Source organism: Crassostrea angulata, unplaced genomic scaffold (assembly GCF_025612915.1).
Source record: "Crassostrea angulata isolate pt1a10 unplaced genomic scaffold, ASM2561291v2 HiC_scaffold_71, whole genome shotgun sequence".
In the NCBI taxonomy this organism is placed as follows: Eukaryota; Metazoa; Mollusca; class Bivalvia; order Ostreida; family Ostreidae; genus Magallana; species Magallana angulata.
Genome location: NW_026441626.1, coordinates 26,363 through 44,246, shown reverse-complemented (window position 1 = coordinate 44,246; position 17,884 = coordinate 26,363). Strand labels below are relative to the sequence as shown.

The 17,884-nt window shown below is 38.1% G+C and overlaps 8 protein-coding genes across 8 annotated transcripts; 6 read left to right on the top strand and 2 right to left on the bottom strand.

Annotated features, from left to right (window-relative positions):
• Nucleotides 1-91: 91 nt before the first annotated feature.
• On the bottom strand, nucleotides 92-1,275 carry LOC128168949 (histone H2B). Its single transcript, XM_052835115.1, has one exon. It carries the CDS (start codon nucleotides 1,237-1,239, stop codon nucleotides 868-870), a length of 372 nt encoding a protein of 123 aa, XP_052691075.1. The 5' UTR covers nucleotides 1,240-1,275; the 3' UTR covers nucleotides 92-867.
• Nucleotides 1,276-1,452: 177 nt separating this feature from the next.
• On the top strand, nucleotides 1,453-2,771 carry LOC128168950 (histone H2A-like). Its single transcript, XM_052835116.1, has one exon. It carries the CDS (start codon nucleotides 1,507-1,509, stop codon nucleotides 1,885-1,887), a length of 381 nt encoding a protein of 126 aa, XP_052691076.1. The 5' UTR covers nucleotides 1,453-1,506; the 3' UTR covers nucleotides 1,888-2,771.
• A 685-nt stretch (nucleotides 2,772-3,456) lies between these two features.
• Nucleotides 3,457-7,232, top strand: LOC128168939 (histone H3-like). The gene is made up of 2 exons (XM_052835106.1): nucleotides 3,457-4,517; nucleotides 6,516-7,232. Exons 1-2 carry the CDS (start codon nucleotides 4,062-4,064, stop codon nucleotides 6,852-6,854), a joined length of 795 nt encoding a protein of 264 aa, XP_052691066.1. The 5' UTR covers nucleotides 3,457-4,061; the 3' UTR covers nucleotides 6,855-7,232.
• An 803-nt stretch (nucleotides 7,233-8,035) lies between these two features.
• Nucleotides 8,036-8,581, top strand: LOC128168937 (histone H4). The gene has a single exon (XM_052835104.1). The coding sequence runs from the start codon at nucleotides 8,207-8,209 to the stop codon at nucleotides 8,516-8,518; it is 312 nt and encodes a 103-aa protein (XP_052691064.1). The 5' UTR covers nucleotides 8,036-8,206; the 3' UTR covers nucleotides 8,519-8,581.
• Nucleotides 8,582-8,824: 243 nt separating this feature from the next.
• Nucleotides 8,825-10,339, bottom strand: LOC128168934 (histone H2B-like). The gene has a single exon (XM_052835100.1). The coding sequence runs from the start codon at nucleotides 10,322-10,324 to the stop codon at nucleotides 9,779-9,781; it is 546 nt and encodes a 181-aa protein (XP_052691060.1). The 5' UTR covers nucleotides 10,325-10,339; the 3' UTR covers nucleotides 8,825-9,778.
• Nucleotides 10,340-10,363: 24 nt separating this feature from the next.
• On the top strand, nucleotides 10,364-11,696 carry LOC128168935 (histone H2A-like). The gene has a single exon (XM_052835102.1). The coding sequence runs from the start codon at nucleotides 10,418-10,420 to the stop codon at nucleotides 10,796-10,798; it is 381 nt and encodes a 126-aa protein (XP_052691062.1). The 5' UTR covers nucleotides 10,364-10,417; the 3' UTR covers nucleotides 10,799-11,696.
• A 670-nt stretch (nucleotides 11,697-12,366) lies between these two features.
• LOC128168938 (histone H3-like) lies at nucleotides 12,367-16,139 on the top strand. The gene is made up of 2 exons (XM_052835105.1): nucleotides 12,367-13,427; nucleotides 15,423-16,139. The coding sequence occupies exons 1-2, from the start codon at nucleotides 12,972-12,974 to the stop codon at nucleotides 15,759-15,761; spliced, it is 795 nt and encodes a 264-aa protein (XP_052691065.1). The 5' UTR covers nucleotides 12,367-12,971; the 3' UTR covers nucleotides 15,762-16,139.
• Nucleotides 16,140-16,942: 803 nt separating this feature from the next.
• On the top strand, nucleotides 16,943-17,488 carry LOC128168936 (histone H4). Its single transcript, XM_052835103.1, has one exon. The coding sequence runs from the start codon at nucleotides 17,114-17,116 to the stop codon at nucleotides 17,423-17,425; it is 312 nt and encodes a 103-aa protein (XP_052691063.1). The 5' UTR covers nucleotides 16,943-17,113; the 3' UTR covers nucleotides 17,426-17,488.
• Nucleotides 17,489-17,884: the final 396 nt, after the last annotated feature.

Here is a 17,884-nt window from a genome sequence, read left to right as displayed (position 1 = left end):
AACCACATTTGTATTTTTATTATTTCTTTTTTAACAATCTTGATATTTAGAATAAGGACCAAATCATTCCGTGCAGTTTAAACAAAGCAATATATTTCACCAGCTGTTAGATATAAATGTTTGGTTATTTTTTTATTCCAAAAATCTATATTATAACATGTTTAAATAGACACATAATATGTAAACATAAACACATCATTTATCGATTGTTTTCTGATATTTGAATATCAATAAATTACAATGAAATAATATATGGGCTATTGTGGACCATATTCAAGTCTTAAAATCTGCGGAAGTGAATTATCGTTGTAACAATTAATAGGTGGGGAAATAAATTAGAATATACAGCATAGTAGTGTGCCCAGAATATGTTGTTACAGATTTATTATAACATTAGATAATAGTATTCAACAGACAGATCATATGTTAAATTGTTCAGCTACAACTATCAGTTATGTGCCATTATAGATAAACACAACTATATATAAACACAACTATAAATAAACACAACCGATGGGAATCTTCTGTACTCTAAGACTATTACATCGAAAATAGGAGAAATCTGTGGAAATCGGGCACATGTGCTGTAATTGGGAAAGATTTTGTTTTTATTGTACATGCACGTACCCCTCTGATGCATAATTTGTATTTGATGTATGTGTATTTGAGGGTTTTTTTTTTCTTCATGTATTTGTTTATTTTCCTTAAAGGACTGTTTAAGAAATTGACAGCATTACAATGACACAACCAGTACACACAACTGAAACAGTTGTTTACTATTGCATTATAAAGATGGTAGCTTTTCGAAAAATTTGTGTGGCCCTGAAAAGGGCCGTTTTGTTTTATCAAACTGCCACTGCTTGCAGTTTACTTGCTGCTGGTGTACTTGGTGACAGCCTTGGTGCCTTCAGAGACAGCGTGCTTGGCCAATTCACCGGGCAGGAGAAGACGGACTGCAGTCTGGATTTCTCTGCTGGTGATGGTTGAGCGTTTGTTGTAGTGGGCCAGGCGGGAAGCCTCGGCGGCGATTCTCTCGAAGATGTCATTGACGAAAGAATTCATGATGCTCATGGCCTTGCTGGAAACTCCAGTGTCAGGGTGCACCTGCTTCAGGACTTTGTAGATGTAGATAGCGTAGGATTCCCTCCTCCTCCTGCGCTTTTTCTTGTCCCCAGTTCTCTGGGCCTTGGCCTTGGTGGCGGCTTTCTTAGCTCCTTTAGATCCGACTTTGGGTGGCATGTTTACAGATTGCTGGCAAACTGAAACTATGAGTGGCGCTAAGCGAATCGCGGCCTTATATATCACGCGAGGGGGATTGAAGCGAACAGGTAAATTGCGGACGTCCTTGTAAACATTAAATTGGTCGGTTTGCCCGAGGTGCGTATAAGACAAGCATAGCGATTGGCGGAACATTTCAATCCGTGGAAGTGTTTAAATAGCGTGGCGCAGCGCATCGTGTGTTATTCGTTGATATCATTTTGTCAGCACCCAACCTACAACTTGAAAATGTCTGGACGTGGTAAAGGAGGTAAAGTGAAGGGAAAGGCAAAGAGCCGATCATCCCGTGCCGGACTTCAGTTCCCCGTGGGTCGTATCCACCGTCTGCTGAGGAAGGGCAACTACGCCGAGAGAGTCGGAGCCGGTGCCCCTGTGTACCTGGCCGCCGTTCTTGAGTACTTGGCCGCTGAAGTGTTGGAGTTGGCAGGCAACGCAGCCCGTGACAACAAAAAGACCAGAATCATCCCCCGTCACCTGCAGCTGGCCATCCGCAACGACGAGGAGTTGAACAAACTTCTGTCCGGCGTGACCATCGCCCAGGGTGGTGTTCTGCCCAACATCCAGGCCGTGCTCCTCCCCAAGAAGACCCAGAAGCCCGCCGCCAAGTAAAAAGTCAGCTCTGCCGACTTTTTTGTCTATACCAAACGGCCGTTTTCACGGCCACCCATATTTTTCGAAAAGATGCCTCTATAATATGCAGTGTACATGCACATAAGCATTTATATAAAAAGCACACGTAGATAACACGCTTCTTAGATTATCGAGACAACGGTATATATTAGCGTGCGTGCAGTTGCTTTCAAGAAAAAAGAAACACACACATATTAATTTAAAACTGTCTGTGTTCAATATTTTGATTCCGATTTGCACATTCTATTTGTATTTCGATTAATTTCATTTCTATTACGCTGTCAATTAATACCATCCTCGTCCCTGACTGCATGTAATCAACGTTTTCCCCGATTTAATTTTGTAAAGGAAATCGCCAGACTTAAAAAGAGAGAGAGAGAGAGAGAGAGAGAGAGAGAGAGAGAGAGAGAGAGAGAGAGAGATAAATAAATAAAAAAAATAAATAAATAGACACTTGGCGCATATAGATGATACAGACTATGGAGAAATTCACGTGAATGTTCGCACAATTTGCGTGCTGTATATATATAACCAGGTCGTTAATTAATTAACATTTCTAACTCAACTGATTTTGTGTGCTTGGATAACGACTTGTCGTATAAAAGGAAATATACAATTCTAGGTTTCTGTGTTTATATAACTGAAGTGTTTGAAACCCATTGATAAGAAACGTATATATATATATACACACATGCATACTCTGTCACATAAATGTTAAATTATTACGATTCATATGTACTTATACTCGATGAAGTGCTACTGTGAATGATACATTTATGTCAGAGATCAATGATATTGAAAGCTAGGGGTGAATATTGTATAAATTGTATGTGCATTAATTTCGAAATCTACATCTGTATAGGCTTATGGATATATCTATAAATGCAATCTGATGTACATGTGATTTTTTTTTTTTTTGATTTTTTTTTGGAGGTAGCTCGAGATAATAAGTTTACGATGTTTGCCTCACACGTTGCTGGTAGATGGTTTCAATCAAATTTTTCAGTATTAGAATTAATATAGGATGAAAAATTAAACGAGAGATCATGCAAATACCAATGTGGGATGAAATGTGTGTTCTGTGAATAAGTGTTTTAACTTCGCATGCTGGTCGCATGACATTCTTGGAAAAGTTTATTACATATTTGGTACCGCATATTATTTCTTTCTAATTTAAGGTAATGGTGTACACTCGCAGCTAAATCATTTGGTGGCGTTAGAAAAAAAAAGGGGGGGTGGGGGGGGGGGGGGGGGGATAGATAAATAGATATCGACAGTACGATCAAAAAAGATAGGTTCGCGATGAATACAAAAAATGAATGAATGAATGAATGAAATGGATTTTTAAAATAAAAATTCTTTTTTACAAATTTTAGTTTGTTTAATTAATTAGTGAAGGAATAAAGGAATGGAATTTTTTTTTTCTTTGTCGGATTACAATTCGTATATAAGCAAAACGATTTTACAGCGTATTTTGCACTAGAATGCTGCGTGTAATAGATAAACTAACATATAGTTTTTCCTTTGTCAAATTTGATATTTATGTGTTGGTCTCATTTGTTCTATCCGACAGGTTTTTAAATTTATAACCATTCCTAGAGTAAACATTTTCCCGGCACGTATTTTTGTGTGGCGTGTTTCTGGATGCACGGAGCTGTCGCGTGTTTCGTTAAAAAAGAAACATGAATTACTTCACCCCACAATAAACGACATTGAGTATACATGTCTCAGTAAGTGAACAGGTTATAGCCCTGAATAAGTTTTAAAAAATTATCATTTTTAGAGAGATTGCGCGACTTTTAGCTGTCTGTGCAGTTGCTAAATGATAGTCTGGCCTATGTTTTCGTTTAATTTTAATTATTTTAGTGATATTTTTACGGGCGAAACGCAGAGAATACTTTAGAGATATATCCACATTACGTGTTTTTAGTAGAATAGTTACAATTGCGGCCTATGAAACGTCGAAACAAGGATGCAAACACCAACATCAAAACACACATCGACCTCAGTATGAACAAGCGCTTCGATTTTAGGGGATGTTTTCGAGGACGTCCGCGCTCGATGTAAACAAAAACAGCGAGTGCTTGTGACCCCATTATTTCCTCGTCTTAGTTCGCAGTGAATACAACGCCGTTTCCATTTCGTCCGAAACCATGGCAGATACAGCAACCACAACCCCAGCCAAGAAGAAGGTTACAAAGCCTAAGGTGCCAGCAGCGCACCCCAAGTACGTTGACATGATCAGGGCCGCCCTGGAATCTTTGAAAGAGCGTGGCGGATCTTCCAGACAAGCCATTCTAAAGTACATAATGGCCAACTACAAAGTCGGCAACGACGTCAACTCCATCAACGCCCACTTGAAAATGGCTTTGAAGAACGGAGTGAAGAAAGGTGCTCTGAAACAAGCCAAGGGCACAGGCGCCAGTGGCTCCTTCAAGCTTGGTGACAAGCCCAAGACTGAGAAGAAGCCAAAGGCCAAGAAAGTTGCCAAGCCTAAGGCAGCAAAACCCAAGAAGGCCGCAGCAGCAAAACCAAAGAAGGTAGCCGGAGAGAAAAAGACTGCAGAGAAGAAGAAGAAGTCCCCCAAGAAAGCAGCCGGACCGAAAAAGGTTAAGACTCCAAAGAAGAAGGCAGCAACTAAATCCCCAAAGAAGGCAGCAGCCAAGCCAAAGAAGGTCAAGACACCTAAGAAGTCAGCTGCAAAGAAAGCCAAGACTCCCAAGAAGGCAGCAGCAAAGAAATAAGCAATTCCAGCATCACTGCAGATTGCTCACTTTAAAAAAAAAAAAAAGCCCTTTTCAGGGCTACCCATATTTTTCGAAAAGATGTCTCAATTACAAATAACAAAGAAACGTACATGTGTGTGTGTGTGTGTGTGTGTGTGTGTCATAAATGTAACATTACATGCTTGCGTGCATATCTAATAAAACATAGTTTTTAAAATCGCATAAAAAAAAGGTGACGACTGTCGGTATTCATTCCATGTATTCATTCATTCATTACTTTATTTCTTCATTTGTATTGGAAATATCATCCATTGATTATGAATGATATAATGAACAAAAAACAGACACAAACAAAATGAATTGACATGCATTATTACTACCTGTGCATGTTTTCCTATATTTAGAAAATGTTAGTCTCTGCACTTGACATATATTCACATGAAACATGTAATGAATATGACATTTTTAGCCTTTATATTAAACTTGTAAAAAAAATAATATTAATGTGCAAATGATATCTTTTTTTTTAAACAATAGCATGCCCACCCTGCCTCTGTCCCCAACATTACACAAAAAAAAAAACCCAAAAAACCCATAAATAACCCACCAAACACCTAACACCCCCCCCTTCCAAGGAGAATTTTTTTATTTTTATTTTTTTTATGATAATAAGAATAAATAATTAAGGGATATGAAAATATCACAAATGAGACAATCAGTCGAATGAGGCCTGTTTAATTCACAATATTTTGAATTCATATATCAGCATATAACACTTACTTTTTAATCTTTTTTACATGCCATTGGAATGTTTTAACAGAAGAACTCATTTAAATGTAATTGTTAATTCAACAAGTACATATCTAATCATAGATGTAGGATGAGGCTGCATGCACATTACCTTTTTTTTTTTATTTGACATGTGATTGAATTCGTGCTTGTCAATCTTTTTCAAAAGCAAACAAAAAATAAATAAGGGGCATAGTCATAATTATTATTTTGTTGAATTCTACAGGACAGGAACATGTGAAATGTGCATATACAGGATGAAATATACATGATTGTGTCAGTCACTATGAATGTGGGAACAGCAGACTATTCTCATTTCTCTCTGCATTTACAGGATGAGTGCACTGGATTACATCCCATGGCATTTTCTGTGATATCGTGGTAAGTTTATTTATTTATTTATATATTTTGTTTTTGTTTTAATATTCTAATATGTGTACATATATATACAACGTACTTAGTGCATCTTGATTATGTATTGTTCTCTCTTCTCTAAACATTTTTGGCTTCTGAAAAAAATATATAATGCGACTCGACCTTTTAGGGTATACATATACATTATATCAGTTATGAATTTGATGGATGTATTTAACGGATTATAGGGCCTACATGTATGCATTGAGTTGCTATGAGTTGTTGATTTTAATCTGATTATGAACATGAAAATCGCTGAATAGTTTTAAAGACATGTATATGTTGTATTTCTATCGAAATTTGCTGTTAGTCTTATACTGGTTGCTTTTCTGTATCTCTTAAATTCAAATTTCACCGATATACGCCTAATTTTCTAAGTTCACAAATTCTGTGCAAAAGCCGGATTGAAATGATTTTGCACCGGGCCAATGGGCACGAGTTATTACCGACTAATCACAGGCCGGCTCTCTCAGTTAGATAACCAATGGCAATGGTCGTTAGTGAGGGCGCGGTGATTTTGAAGGCAGACCTGTTATTCATTCGACTCGGTATAAAATTTATGCAGAGAGCGAACTGCCTCATTCATTCATTTGACACTCGTCGAAGATGGCTCGTACAAAGCAGACTGCAAGAAAATCTACCGGAGGAAAGGCTCCACGTAAACAACTGGCTACCAAGGCCGCCCGTAAGAGCGCCCCAGCCACTGGTGGAGTCAAGAAACCCCACAGATACAGGCCCGGAACCGTCGCTCTCCGTGAGATCAGGAGATACCAGAAAAGCACAGAGTTGCTCATCAGGAAATTGCCCTTCCAGCGTCTGGTCCGTGAGATTGCTCAGGACTTCAAGACTGATCTGCGTTTCCAGAGCTCCGCCGTCATGGCTCTCCAGGAAGCCAGCGAAGCTTACCTTGTTGGACTCTTTGAGGACACCAACTTGTGCGCTATCCACGCCAAGAGAGTCACCATCATGCCCAAAGACATCCAGCTTGCCAGACGTATCCGTGGCGAGAGAGCTTAAATTTCTTTGTCTCTGACAAATACAAAACGGCCGTTTTCACGGCCACCTAAATATTTAGAAAAGATGCCTATATTACAATCAATGACGACTACAATTCAACGAAATTGCATAAGTAAAAAGTGCACATTTTGAAAACATGAGATTAAACCCTACACACATAATATGTACTTCTAAACTCTGCCCTTCTTATCATATTTCACTGTGAACTACAAACATGACAATGGTCAATGTGTAGAATGATTTGATCTGACACAATATAAAAGGCCCTTCTGAAGAGAATATATTATACTATACCATACAGCTATACATATGATTGCATTGTGATTGTTTTTTCTCTCTGAAAGTTGTGCATTTAGTCATAACATTACAAGAAAAATATTGCCGGAAAATGTAGGGCTGTACTTGCATCACTACTTAAAATTTACCAACAGAAATGTGTATGGCACATAATATTTTATAATTATTGCAACCATATTTGATTCTTATACTACAGTCTCAGACATTCGTGCTATGATGCTCGCACATATAACTGTGTGTTATGTTAAAGAAAATATAAAGATAGTGCAACGAATTTGTTTAAAAGTAGGAAAATTCACTACTAAAAGAGCGATTCTGCATGAAATTGAAATTTGTGTAATATTTGTCCCCTGTAGTTCTTTTTTCATATTTCAGTGGTAAAGTATGTCATGAGCATGTGTTCATGTTCTTGTCGGATTTTGCTTTCTTTTATTCGGTTTCCTTGTAAAGAATGGAAAGTGTATTTTTTATCTCAATGAAATGAACACTTGACTGAATCACTGGTGCATAATTCATCAAAAAGGGAAGAAATACACATTGAAATTATACACTATAACTGAAATTGCTAAAGTAAATATCATCATATTGCATTATGTTTTCATTTTGATATGTACTCACCGGTAAGAAAAATGATTTTTTTTTCTTTGCATGTATTTATTACTAGATTTAATACAGAATGTGTGTTTACACTTTAAAAATGATATTAAACAAAAGCAAAATGATAATAATTATTGTGTTCCTATGTTTTGGTAAGATGTAGAAAATCTGGAACAAATGATTTATTCAATACCACCATCCCTCTTTTTAAAAAAAAAGAAACCCAAAAAAGTTTTATTAAATATAAGAGAAAAGTGCCTGCAGACAATATGTCAACAAACAAGCGCCGAGGCGCGTTTACACTGTAGCCAATCAGCGTTGAGTTTACTTATTGCTAATTTTTCCCTGCCGAACTTTTCAAGGTAGAATGCTCTCTCACGGGTCGTAAATAAAGGGCTTTATAAGCTGTTCACGCGGCAGTAGATAATCATTTCAGTACACTTTAACTGAGAGAAAACATGTCTGGACGTGGTAAAGGAGGAAAAGGACTTGGAAAGGGGGGCGCCAAGCGTCACAGGAAAGTCTTGAGAGATAACATCCAGGGTATCACCAAGCCCGCCATCCGTCGTCTTGCACGCAGAGGTGGAGTCAAACGTATCTCCGGACTCATCTACGAGGAGACCCGTGGTGTCCTGAAGGTGTTCCTTGAGAACGTCATCCGTGACGCAGTCACATACACAGAGCACGCCAAGAGGAAGACCGTCACAGCCATGGACGTTGTCTACGCTCTGAAGAGACAGGGACGTACCCTCTACGGATTCGGTGGTTAGACAACCAACCGCCTTTGTGCTACACGCACAGGACAACAAACGGCCGTTTTAACGGCCACCAAATTTTTAGAAAAGATGCCTCTATCACACATGTTGTGAAATGTTGTACATACTGGGTTATGATATATGTATATCTGACATAAGGAATAGGAGTTAGTGGAATACAGAAAGGGTTATTGATAAGTACTTAATGTTAAGGCAAGTTCAAACCACCACCCGTTCCCTAACCCCCCCCCACCCCCCCCCCCCCCCCCCCCCCAAAAAAAAACAAAACAAAACAAGACACACACATCATTGTCAATCACACCTTTCCCTGACATGCTTTCTATATTCAAATTTGACTAGGACTATAACTCAGAAAAAATATCAATTGCACCTTATTTCATTCAACCCAACCACATTTGTATTTTTATTATTTCTTTTTTAACAATCTTGATATTTAGAATAAGGACCAAATCATTCCGTGCAGTTTAAACAAAGCAATATATTTCACCAGCTGTTAGATATAAATGTTTGGTTATTTTTTTATTCCAAAAATCTATATTATAACATGTTTAAATAGACACATAATATGTAAACATAAACACATCATTTATCGATTGTTTTCTGATATTTGAATATCAATAAATTACAATGAAATAATATATGGGCTATTGTGGACCATATTCAAGTCTTAAAATCTGCGGAAGTGAATTATCGTTGTAACAATTAATAGGTGGGGAAATAAATTAGAATATACAGCATAGTAGTGTGCCCAGAATATGTTGTTACAGATTTATTATAACATTAGATAATAGTATTCAACAGACAGATCATATGTTAAATTGTTCAGCTACAACTATCAGTTATGTGCCATTATAGATAAACACAACTATATATAAACACAACTATAAATAAACACAACCGATGGGAATCTTCTGTACTCTAAGACTATTACATCGAAAATAGGAGAAATCTGTGGAAATCGGGCACATGTGCTGTAATTGGGAAAGATTTTGTTTTTATTGTACATGCACGTACCCCTCTGATGCATAATTTGTATTTGATGTATGTGTATTTGAGGGTTTTTTTTTTCTTCATGTATTTGTTTATTTTCCTTAAAGGACTGTTTAAGAAATTGACAGCATTACAATGACACAACCAGTACACACAACTGAAACAGTTGTTTACTATTGCATTATAAAGATGGTAGCTTTTCGAAAAATTTGTGTGGCCCTGAAAAGGGCCGTTTTGTTTTATCAAACTGCCACTGCTTGCAGTTTACTTGCTGCTGGTGTACTTGGTGACAGCCTTGGTGCCTTCAGAGACAGCGTGCTTGGCCAATTCACCGGGCAGGAGAAGACGGACTGCAGTCTGGATTTCTCTGCTGGTGATGGTTGAGCGTTTGTTGTAGTGGGCCAGGCGGGAAGCCTCGGCGGCGATTCTCTCGAAGATGTCATTGACGAAAGAATTCATGATGCTCATGGCCTTGCTGGAAACTCCAGTGTCAGGGTGCACCTGCTTCAGGACTTTGTAGATGTAGATAGCGTAGGATTCCCTCCTCCTCCTGCGCTTTTTCTTGTCCCCAGTTCTCTGGGCCTTGGCCTTGGTGGCGGCTTTCTTAGCTCCTTTAGATCCGACTTTGGGTGGCATGTTTACAGATTGCTGGCAAACTGAAACTATGAGTGGCGCTAAGCGAATCGCGGCCTTATATATCACGCGAGGGGGATTGAAGCGAACAGGTAAATTGCGGACGTCCTTGTAAACATTAAATTGGTCGGTTTGCCCGAGGTGCGTATAAGACAAGCATAGCGATTGGCGGAACATTTCAATCCGTGGAAGTGTTTAAATAGCGTGGCGCAGCGCATCGTGTGTTATTCGTTGATATCATTTTGTCAGCACCCAACCTACAACTTGAAAATGTCTGGACGTGGTAAAGGAGGTAAAGTGAAGGGAAAGGCAAAGAGCCGATCATCCCGTGCCGGACTTCAGTTCCCCGTGGGTCGTATCCACCGTCTGCTGAGGAAGGGCAACTACGCCGAGAGAGTCGGAGCCGGTGCCCCTGTGTACCTGGCCGCCGTTCTTGAGTACTTGGCCGCTGAAGTGTTGGAGTTGGCAGGCAACGCAGCCCGTGACAACAAAAAGACCAGAATCATCCCCCGTCACCTGCAGCTGGCCATCCGCAACGACGAGGAGTTGAACAAACTTCTGTCCGGCGTGACCATCGCCCAGGGTGGTGTTCTGCCCAACATCCAGGCCGTGCTCCTCCCCAAGAAGACCCAGAAGCCCGCCGCCAAGTAAAAAGTCAGCTCTGCCGACTTTTTTGTCTATACCAAACGGCCGTTTTCACGGCCACCCATATTTTTCGAAAAGATGCCTCTATAATATGCAGTGTACATGCACATAAGCATTTATATAAAAAGCACACGTAGATAACACGCTTCTTAGATTATCGAGACAACGGTATATATTAGCGTGCGTGCAGTTGCTTTCAAGAAAAAAGAAACACACACATATTAATTTAAAACTGTCTGTGTTCAATATTTTGATTCCGATTTGCACATTCTATTTGTATTTCGATTAATTTCATTTCTATTACGCTGTCAATTAATACCATCCTCGTCCCTGACTGCATGTAATCAACGTTTTCCCCGATTTAATTTTGTAAAGGAAATCGCCAGACTTAAAAAGAGAGAGAGAGAGAGAGAGAGAGAGAGAGAGAGAGAGAGAGAGAGAGAGAGAGATAAATAAATAAAAAAAATAAATAAATAGACACTTGGCGCATATAGATGATACAGACTATGGAGAAATTCACGTGAATGTTCGCACAATTTGCGTGCTGTATATATATAACCAGGTCGTTAATTAATTAACATTTCTAACTCAACTGATTTTGTGTGCTTGGATAACGACTTGTCGTATAAAAGGAAATATACAATTCTAGGTTTCTGTGTTTATATAACTGAAGTGTTTGAAACCCATTGATAAGAAACGTATATATATATATACACACATGCATACTCTGTCACATAAATGTTAAATTATTACGATTCATATGTACTTATACTCGATGAAGTGCTACTGTGAATGATACATTTATGTCAGAGATCAATGATATTGAAAGCTAGGGGTGAATATTGTATAAATTGTATGTGCATTAATTTCGAAATCTACATCTGTATAGGCTTATGGATATATCTATAAATGCAATCTGATGTACATGTGATTTTTTTTTTTTTTGATTTTTTTTTGGAGGTAGCTCGAGATAATAAGTTTACGATGTTTGCCTCACACGTTGCTGGTAGATGGTTTCAATCAAATTTTTCAGTATTAGAATTAATATAGGATGAAAAATTAAACGAGAGATCATGCAAATACCAATGTGGGATGAAATGTGTGTTCTGTGAATAAGTGTTTTAACTTCGCATGCTGGTCGCATGACATTCTTGGAAAAGTTTATTACATATTTGGTACCGCATATTATTTCTTTCTAATTTAAGGTAATGGTGTACACTCTGAGGCGCAGCTAAATCATTTGGTGGCGTTAGAAAAAAAAAGGGGGGTGGGGGGGGGGGGATAGATAAATAGATATCGACAGTACGATCAAAAAAGATAGGTTCGCGATGAATACAAAAAATGAATGAATGAATGAATGAAATGGATTTTTAAAATAAAAATTCTTTTTTACAAATTTTAGTTTGTTTAATTAATTAGTGAAGGAATAAAGGAATGGAATTTTTTTTTTCTTTGTCGGATTACAATTCGTATATAAGCAAAACGATTTTACAGCGTATTTTGCACTAGAATGCTGCGTGTAATAGATAAACTAACATATAGTTTTTCCTTTGTCAAATTTGATATTTATGTGTTGGTCTCATTTGTTCTATCCGACAGGTTTTTAAATTTATAACCATTCCTAGAGTAAACATTTTCCCGGCACGTATTTTTGTGTGGCGTGTTTCTGGATGCACGGAGCTGTCGCGTGTTTCGTTAAAAAAGAAACATGAATTACTTCACCCCACAATAAACGACATTGAGTATACATGTCTCAGTAAGTGAACAGGTTATAGCCCTGAATAAGTTTTAAAAAATTATCATTTTTAGAGAGATTGCGCGACTTTTAGCTGTCTGTGCAGTTGCTAAATGATAGTCTGGCCTATGTTTTCGTTTAATTTTAATTATTTTAGTGATATTTTTACGGGCGAAACGCAGAGAATACTTTAGAGATATATCCACATTACGTGTTTTTAGTAGAATAGTTACAATTGCGGCCTATGAAACGTCGAAACAAGGATGCAAACACCAACATCAAAACACACATCGACCTCAGTATGAACAAGCGCTTCGATTTTAGGGGATGTTTTCGAGGACGTCCGCGCTCGATGTAAACAAAAACAGCGAGTGCTTGTGACCCCATTATTTCCTCGTCTTAGTTCGCAGTGAATACAACGCCGTTTCCATTTCGTCCGAAACCATGGCAGATACAGCAACCACAACCCCAGCCAAGAAGAAGGTTACAAAGCCTAAGGTGCCAGCAGCGCACCCCAAGTACGTTGACATGATCAGGGCCGCCCTGGAATCTTTGAAAGAGCGTGGCGGATCTTCCAGACAAGCCATTCTAAAGTACATAATGGCCAACTACAAAGTCGGCAACGACGTCAACTCCATCAACGCCCACTTGAAAATGGCTTTGAAGAACGGAGTGAAGAAAGGTGCTCTGAAACAAGCCAAGGGCACAGGCGCCAGTGGCTCCTTCAAGCTTGGTGACAAGCCCAAGACTGAGAAGAAGCCAAAGGCCAAGAAAGTTGCCAAGCCTAAGGCAGCAAAACCCAAGAAGGCCGCAGCAGCAAAACCAAAGAAGGTAGCCGGAGAGAAAAAGACTGCAGAGAAGAAGAAGAAGTCCCCCAAGAAAGCAGCCGGACCGAAAAAGGTTAAGACTCCAAAGAAGAAGGCAGCAACTAAATCCCCAAAGAAGGCAGCAGCCAAGCCAAAGAAGGTCAAGACACCTAAGAAGTCAGCTGCAAAGAAAGCCAAGACTCCCAAGAAGGCAGCAGCAAAGAAATAAGCAATTCCAGCATCACTGCAGATTGCTCACTTTAAAAAAAAAAAAAAGCCCTTTTCAGGGCTACCCATATTTTTCGAAAAGATGTCTCAATTACAAATAACAAAGAAACGTACATGTGTGTGTGTGTGTGTGTGTGTGTGTGTCATAAATGTAACATTACATGCTTGCGTGCATATCTAATAAAACATAGTTTTTAAAATCGCATAAAAAAAAGGTGACGACTGTCGGTATTCATTCCATGTATTCATTCATTCATTACTTTATTTCTTCATTTGTATTGGAAATATCATCCATTGATTATGAATGATATAATGAACAAAAAACAGACACAAACAAAATGAATTGACATGCATTATTACTACCTGTGCATGTTTTCCTATATTTAGAAAATGTTAGTCTCTGCACTTGACATATATTCACATGAAACATGTAATGAATATGACATTTTTAGCCTTTATATTAAACTTGTAAAAAAAATAATATTAATGTGCAAATGATATCTTTTTTTTTAAACAATAGCATGCCCACCCTGCCTCTGTCCCCAACATTACAAAAAAAAAAAACCCAAAAAACCCATAAATAACCCACCAAACACCTAACACCCCCCTTCCAAGGAGAATTTTTTTATTTTTATTTTTTTTATGATAATAAGAATAAATAATTAAGGGATATGAAAATATCACAAATGAGACAATCAGTCGAATGAGGCCTGTTTAATTCACAATATTTTGAATTCATATATCAGCATATAACACTTACTTTTTAATCTTTTTTACATGCCATTGGAATGTTTTAACAGAAGAACTCATTTAAATGTAATTGTTAATTCAACAAGTACATATCTAATCATAGATGTAGGATGAGGCTGCATGCACATTACCTTTTTTTTTTTATTTGACATGTGATTGAATTCGTGCTTGTCAATCTTTTTCAAAAGCAAACAAAAAATAAATAAGGGGCATAGTCATAATTATTATTTTGTTGAATTCTACAGGACAGGAACATGTGAAATGTGCATATACAGGATGAAATATACATGATTGTGTCAGTCACTATGAATGTGGGAACAGCAGACTATTCTCATTTCTCTCTGCATTTACAGGATGAGTGCACTGGATTACATCCCATGGCATTTTCTGTGATATCGTGGTAAGTTTATTTATTTATTTATATATTTTGTTTTTGTTTTAATATTCTAATATGTGTACATATATATACAACGTACTTAGTGCATCTTGATTATGTATTGTTCTCTCTTCTCTAAACATTTTTGGCTTCTGAAAAAAATATATAATGCGACTCGACCTTTTAGGGTATACATATACATTATATCAGTTATGAATTTGATGGATGTATTTAACGGATTATAGGGCCTACATGTATGCATTGAGTTGCTATGAGTTGTTGATTTTAATCTGATTATGAACATGAAAATCGCTGAATAGTTTTAAAGACATGTATATGTTGTATTTCTATCGAAATTTGCTGTTAGTCTTATACTGGTTGCTTTTCTGTATCTCTTAAATTCAAATTTCACCGATATACGCCTAATTTTCTAAGTTCACAAATTCTGTGCAAAAGCCGGATTGAAATGATTTTGCACCGGGCCAATGGGCACGAGTTATTACCGACTAATCACAGGCCGGCTCTCTCAGTTAGATAACCAATGGCAATGGTCGTTAGTGAGGGCGCGGTGATTTTGAAGGCAGACCTGTTATTCATTCGACTCGGTATAAAATTTATGCAGAGAGCGAACTGCCTCATTCATTCATTTGACACTCGTCGAAGATGGCTCGTACAAAGCAGACTGCAAGAAAATCTACCGGAGGAAAGGCTCCACGTAAACAACTGGCTACCAAGGCCGCCCGTAAGAGCGCCCCAGCCACTGGTGGAGTCAAGAAACCCCACAGATACAGGCCCGGAACCGTCGCTCTCCGTGAGATCAGGAGATACCAGAAAAGCACAGAGTTGCTCATCAGGAAATTGCCCTTCCAGCGTCTGGTCCGTGAGATTGCTCAGGACTTCAAGACTGATCTGCGTTTCCAGAGCTCCGCCGTCATGGCTCTCCAGGAAGCCAGCGAAGCTTACCTTGTTGGACTCTTTGAGGACACCAACTTGTGCGCTATCCACGCCAAGAGAGTCACCATCATGCCCAAAGACATCCAGCTTGCCAGACGTATCCGTGGCGAGAGAGCTTAAATTTCTTTGTCTCTGACAAATACAAAACGGCCGTTTTCACGGCCACCTAAATATTTAGAAAAGATGCCTATATTACAATCAATGACGACTACAATTCAACGAAATTGCATAAGTAAAAAGTGCACATTTTGAAAACATGAGATTAAACCCTACACACATAATATGTACTTCTAAACTCTGCCCTTCTTATCATATTTCACTGTGAACTACAAACATGACAATGGTCAATGTGTAGAATGATTTGATCTGACACAATATAAAAGGCCCTTCTGAAGAGAATATATTATACTATACCATACAGCTATACATATGATTGCATTGTGATTGTTTTTTCTCTCTGAAAGTTGTGCATTTAGTCATAACATTACAAGAAAAATATTGCCGGAAAATGTAGGGCTGTACTTGCATCACTACTTAAAATTTACCAACAGAAATGTGTATGGCACATAATATTTTATAATTATTGCAACCATATTTGATTCTTATACTACAGTCTCAGACATTCGTGCTATGATGCTCGCACATATAACTGTGTGTTATGTTAAAGAAAATATAAAGATAGTGCAACGAATTTGTTTAAAAGTAGGAAAATTCACTACTAAAAGAGCGATTCTGCATGAAATTGAAATTTGTGTAATATTTGTCCCCTGTAGTTCTTTTTTCATATTTCAGTGGTAAAGTATGTCATGAGCATGTGTTCATGTTCTTGTCGGATTTTGCTTTCTTTTATTCGGTTTCCTTGTAAAGAATGGAAAGTGTATTTTTTATCTCAATGAAATGAACACTTGACTGAATCACTGGTGCATAATTCATCAAAAAGGGAAGAAATACACATTGAAATTATACACTATAACTGAAATTGCTAAAGTAAATATCATCATATTGCATTATGTTTTCATTTTGATATGTACTCACCGGTAAGAAAAATGATTTTTTTTTCTTTGCATGTATTTATTACTAGATTTAATACAGAATGTGTGTTTACACTTTAAAAATGATATTAAACAAAAGCAAAATGATAATAATTATTGTGTTCCTATGTTTTGGTAAGATGTAGAAAATCTGGAACAAATGATTTATTCAATACCACCATCCCTCTTTTTAAAAAAAAAGAAACCCAAAAAAGTTTTATTAAATATAAGAGAAAAGTGCCTGCAGACAATATGTCAACAAACAAGCGCCGAGGCGCGTTTACACTGTAGCCAATCAGCGTTGAGTTTACTTATTGCTAATTTTTCCCTGCCGAACTTTTCAAGGTAGAATGCTCTCTCACGGGTCGTAAATAAAGGGCTTTATAAGCTGTTCACGCGGCAGTAGATAATCATTTCAGTACACTTTAACTGAGAGAAAACATGTCTGGACGTGGTAAAGGAGGAAAAGGACTTGGAAAGGGGGGCGCCAAGCGTCACAGGAAAGTCTTGAGAGATAACATCCAGGGTATCACCAAGCCCGCCATCCGTCGTCTTGCACGCAGAGGTGGAGTCAAACGTATCTCCGGACTCATCTACGAGGAGACCCGTGGTGTCCTGAAGGTGTTCCTTGAGAACGTCATCCGTGACGCAGTCACATACACAGAGCACGCCAAGAGGAAGACCGTCACAGCCATGGACGTTGTCTACGCTCTGAAGAGACAGGGACGTACCCTCTACGGATTCGGTGGTTAGACAACCAACCGCCTTTGTGCTACACGCACAGGACAACAAACGGCCGTTTTAACGGCCACCAAATTTTTAGAAAAGATGCCTCTATCACACATGTTGTGAAATGTTGTACATACTGGGTTATGATATATGTATATCTGACATAAGGAATAGGAGTTAGTGGAATACAGAAAGGGTTATTGATAAGTACTTAATGTTAAGGCAAGTTCAAACCACCACCCGTTCCCTAACCCCCCCCACCCACCCCCCCCCCCCCCCCCCCAAAAAAAAACAAAACAAAACAAGACACACACATCATTGTCAATCACACCTTTCCCTGACATGCTTTCTATATTCAAATTTGACTAGGACTATAACTCAGAAAAAATATCAATTGCACCTTATTTCATTCAACCCAACCACATTTGTATTTTTATTATTTCTTTTTTAACAATCTTATATTTAGAATAAGGACCAAATCAT

Excerpts from the sequence above, each read along its gene's own strand:
- LOC128168937 (XM_052835104.1), top strand. The coding sequence starts at position 8,207 with ATGTCTGGACGTGGTAAAGGAGGAAAAGGACTTGGAAAGGGGGGCGCC.
- LOC128168934 (XM_052835100.1), bottom strand. The coding sequence starts at position 10,324 with ATGTTCCGCCAATCGCTATGCTTGTCTTATACGCACCTCGGGCAAACC.
- LOC128168935 (XM_052835102.1), top strand. The coding sequence starts at position 10,418 with ATGTCTGGACGTGGTAAAGGAGGTAAAGTGAAGGGAAAGGCAAAGAGC.
- LOC128168936 (XM_052835103.1), top strand. The coding sequence starts at position 17,114 with ATGTCTGGACGTGGTAAAGGAGGAAAAGGACTTGGAAAGGGGGGCGCC.
- LOC128168950 (XM_052835116.1), top strand. The coding sequence starts at position 1,507 with ATGTCTGGACGTGGTAAAGGAGGTAAAGTGAAGGGAAAGGCAAAGAGC.
- LOC128168949 (XM_052835115.1), bottom strand. The coding sequence starts at position 1,239 with ATGCCACCCAAAGTCGGATCTAAAGGAGCTAAGAAAGCCGCCACCAAG.
- LOC128168938 (XM_052835105.1), top strand. The coding sequence starts at position 12,972 with ATGGCAGATACAGCAACCACAACCCCAGCCAAGAAGAAGGTTACAAAG. Across the intron at positions 13,428-15,422 it reads AAGCAGCCGGACCGAAAAAG|GCCGCCCGTAAGAGCGCCCC; the intron begins GTTAAGACTCCA and ends CTGGCTACCAAG.
- LOC128168939 (XM_052835106.1), top strand. The coding sequence starts at position 4,062 with ATGGCAGATACAGCAACCACAACCCCAGCCAAGAAGAAGGTTACAAAG. Across the intron at positions 4,518-6,515 it reads AAGCAGCCGGACCGAAAAAG|GCCGCCCGTAAGAGCGCCCC; the intron begins GTTAAGACTCCA and ends CTGGCTACCAAG.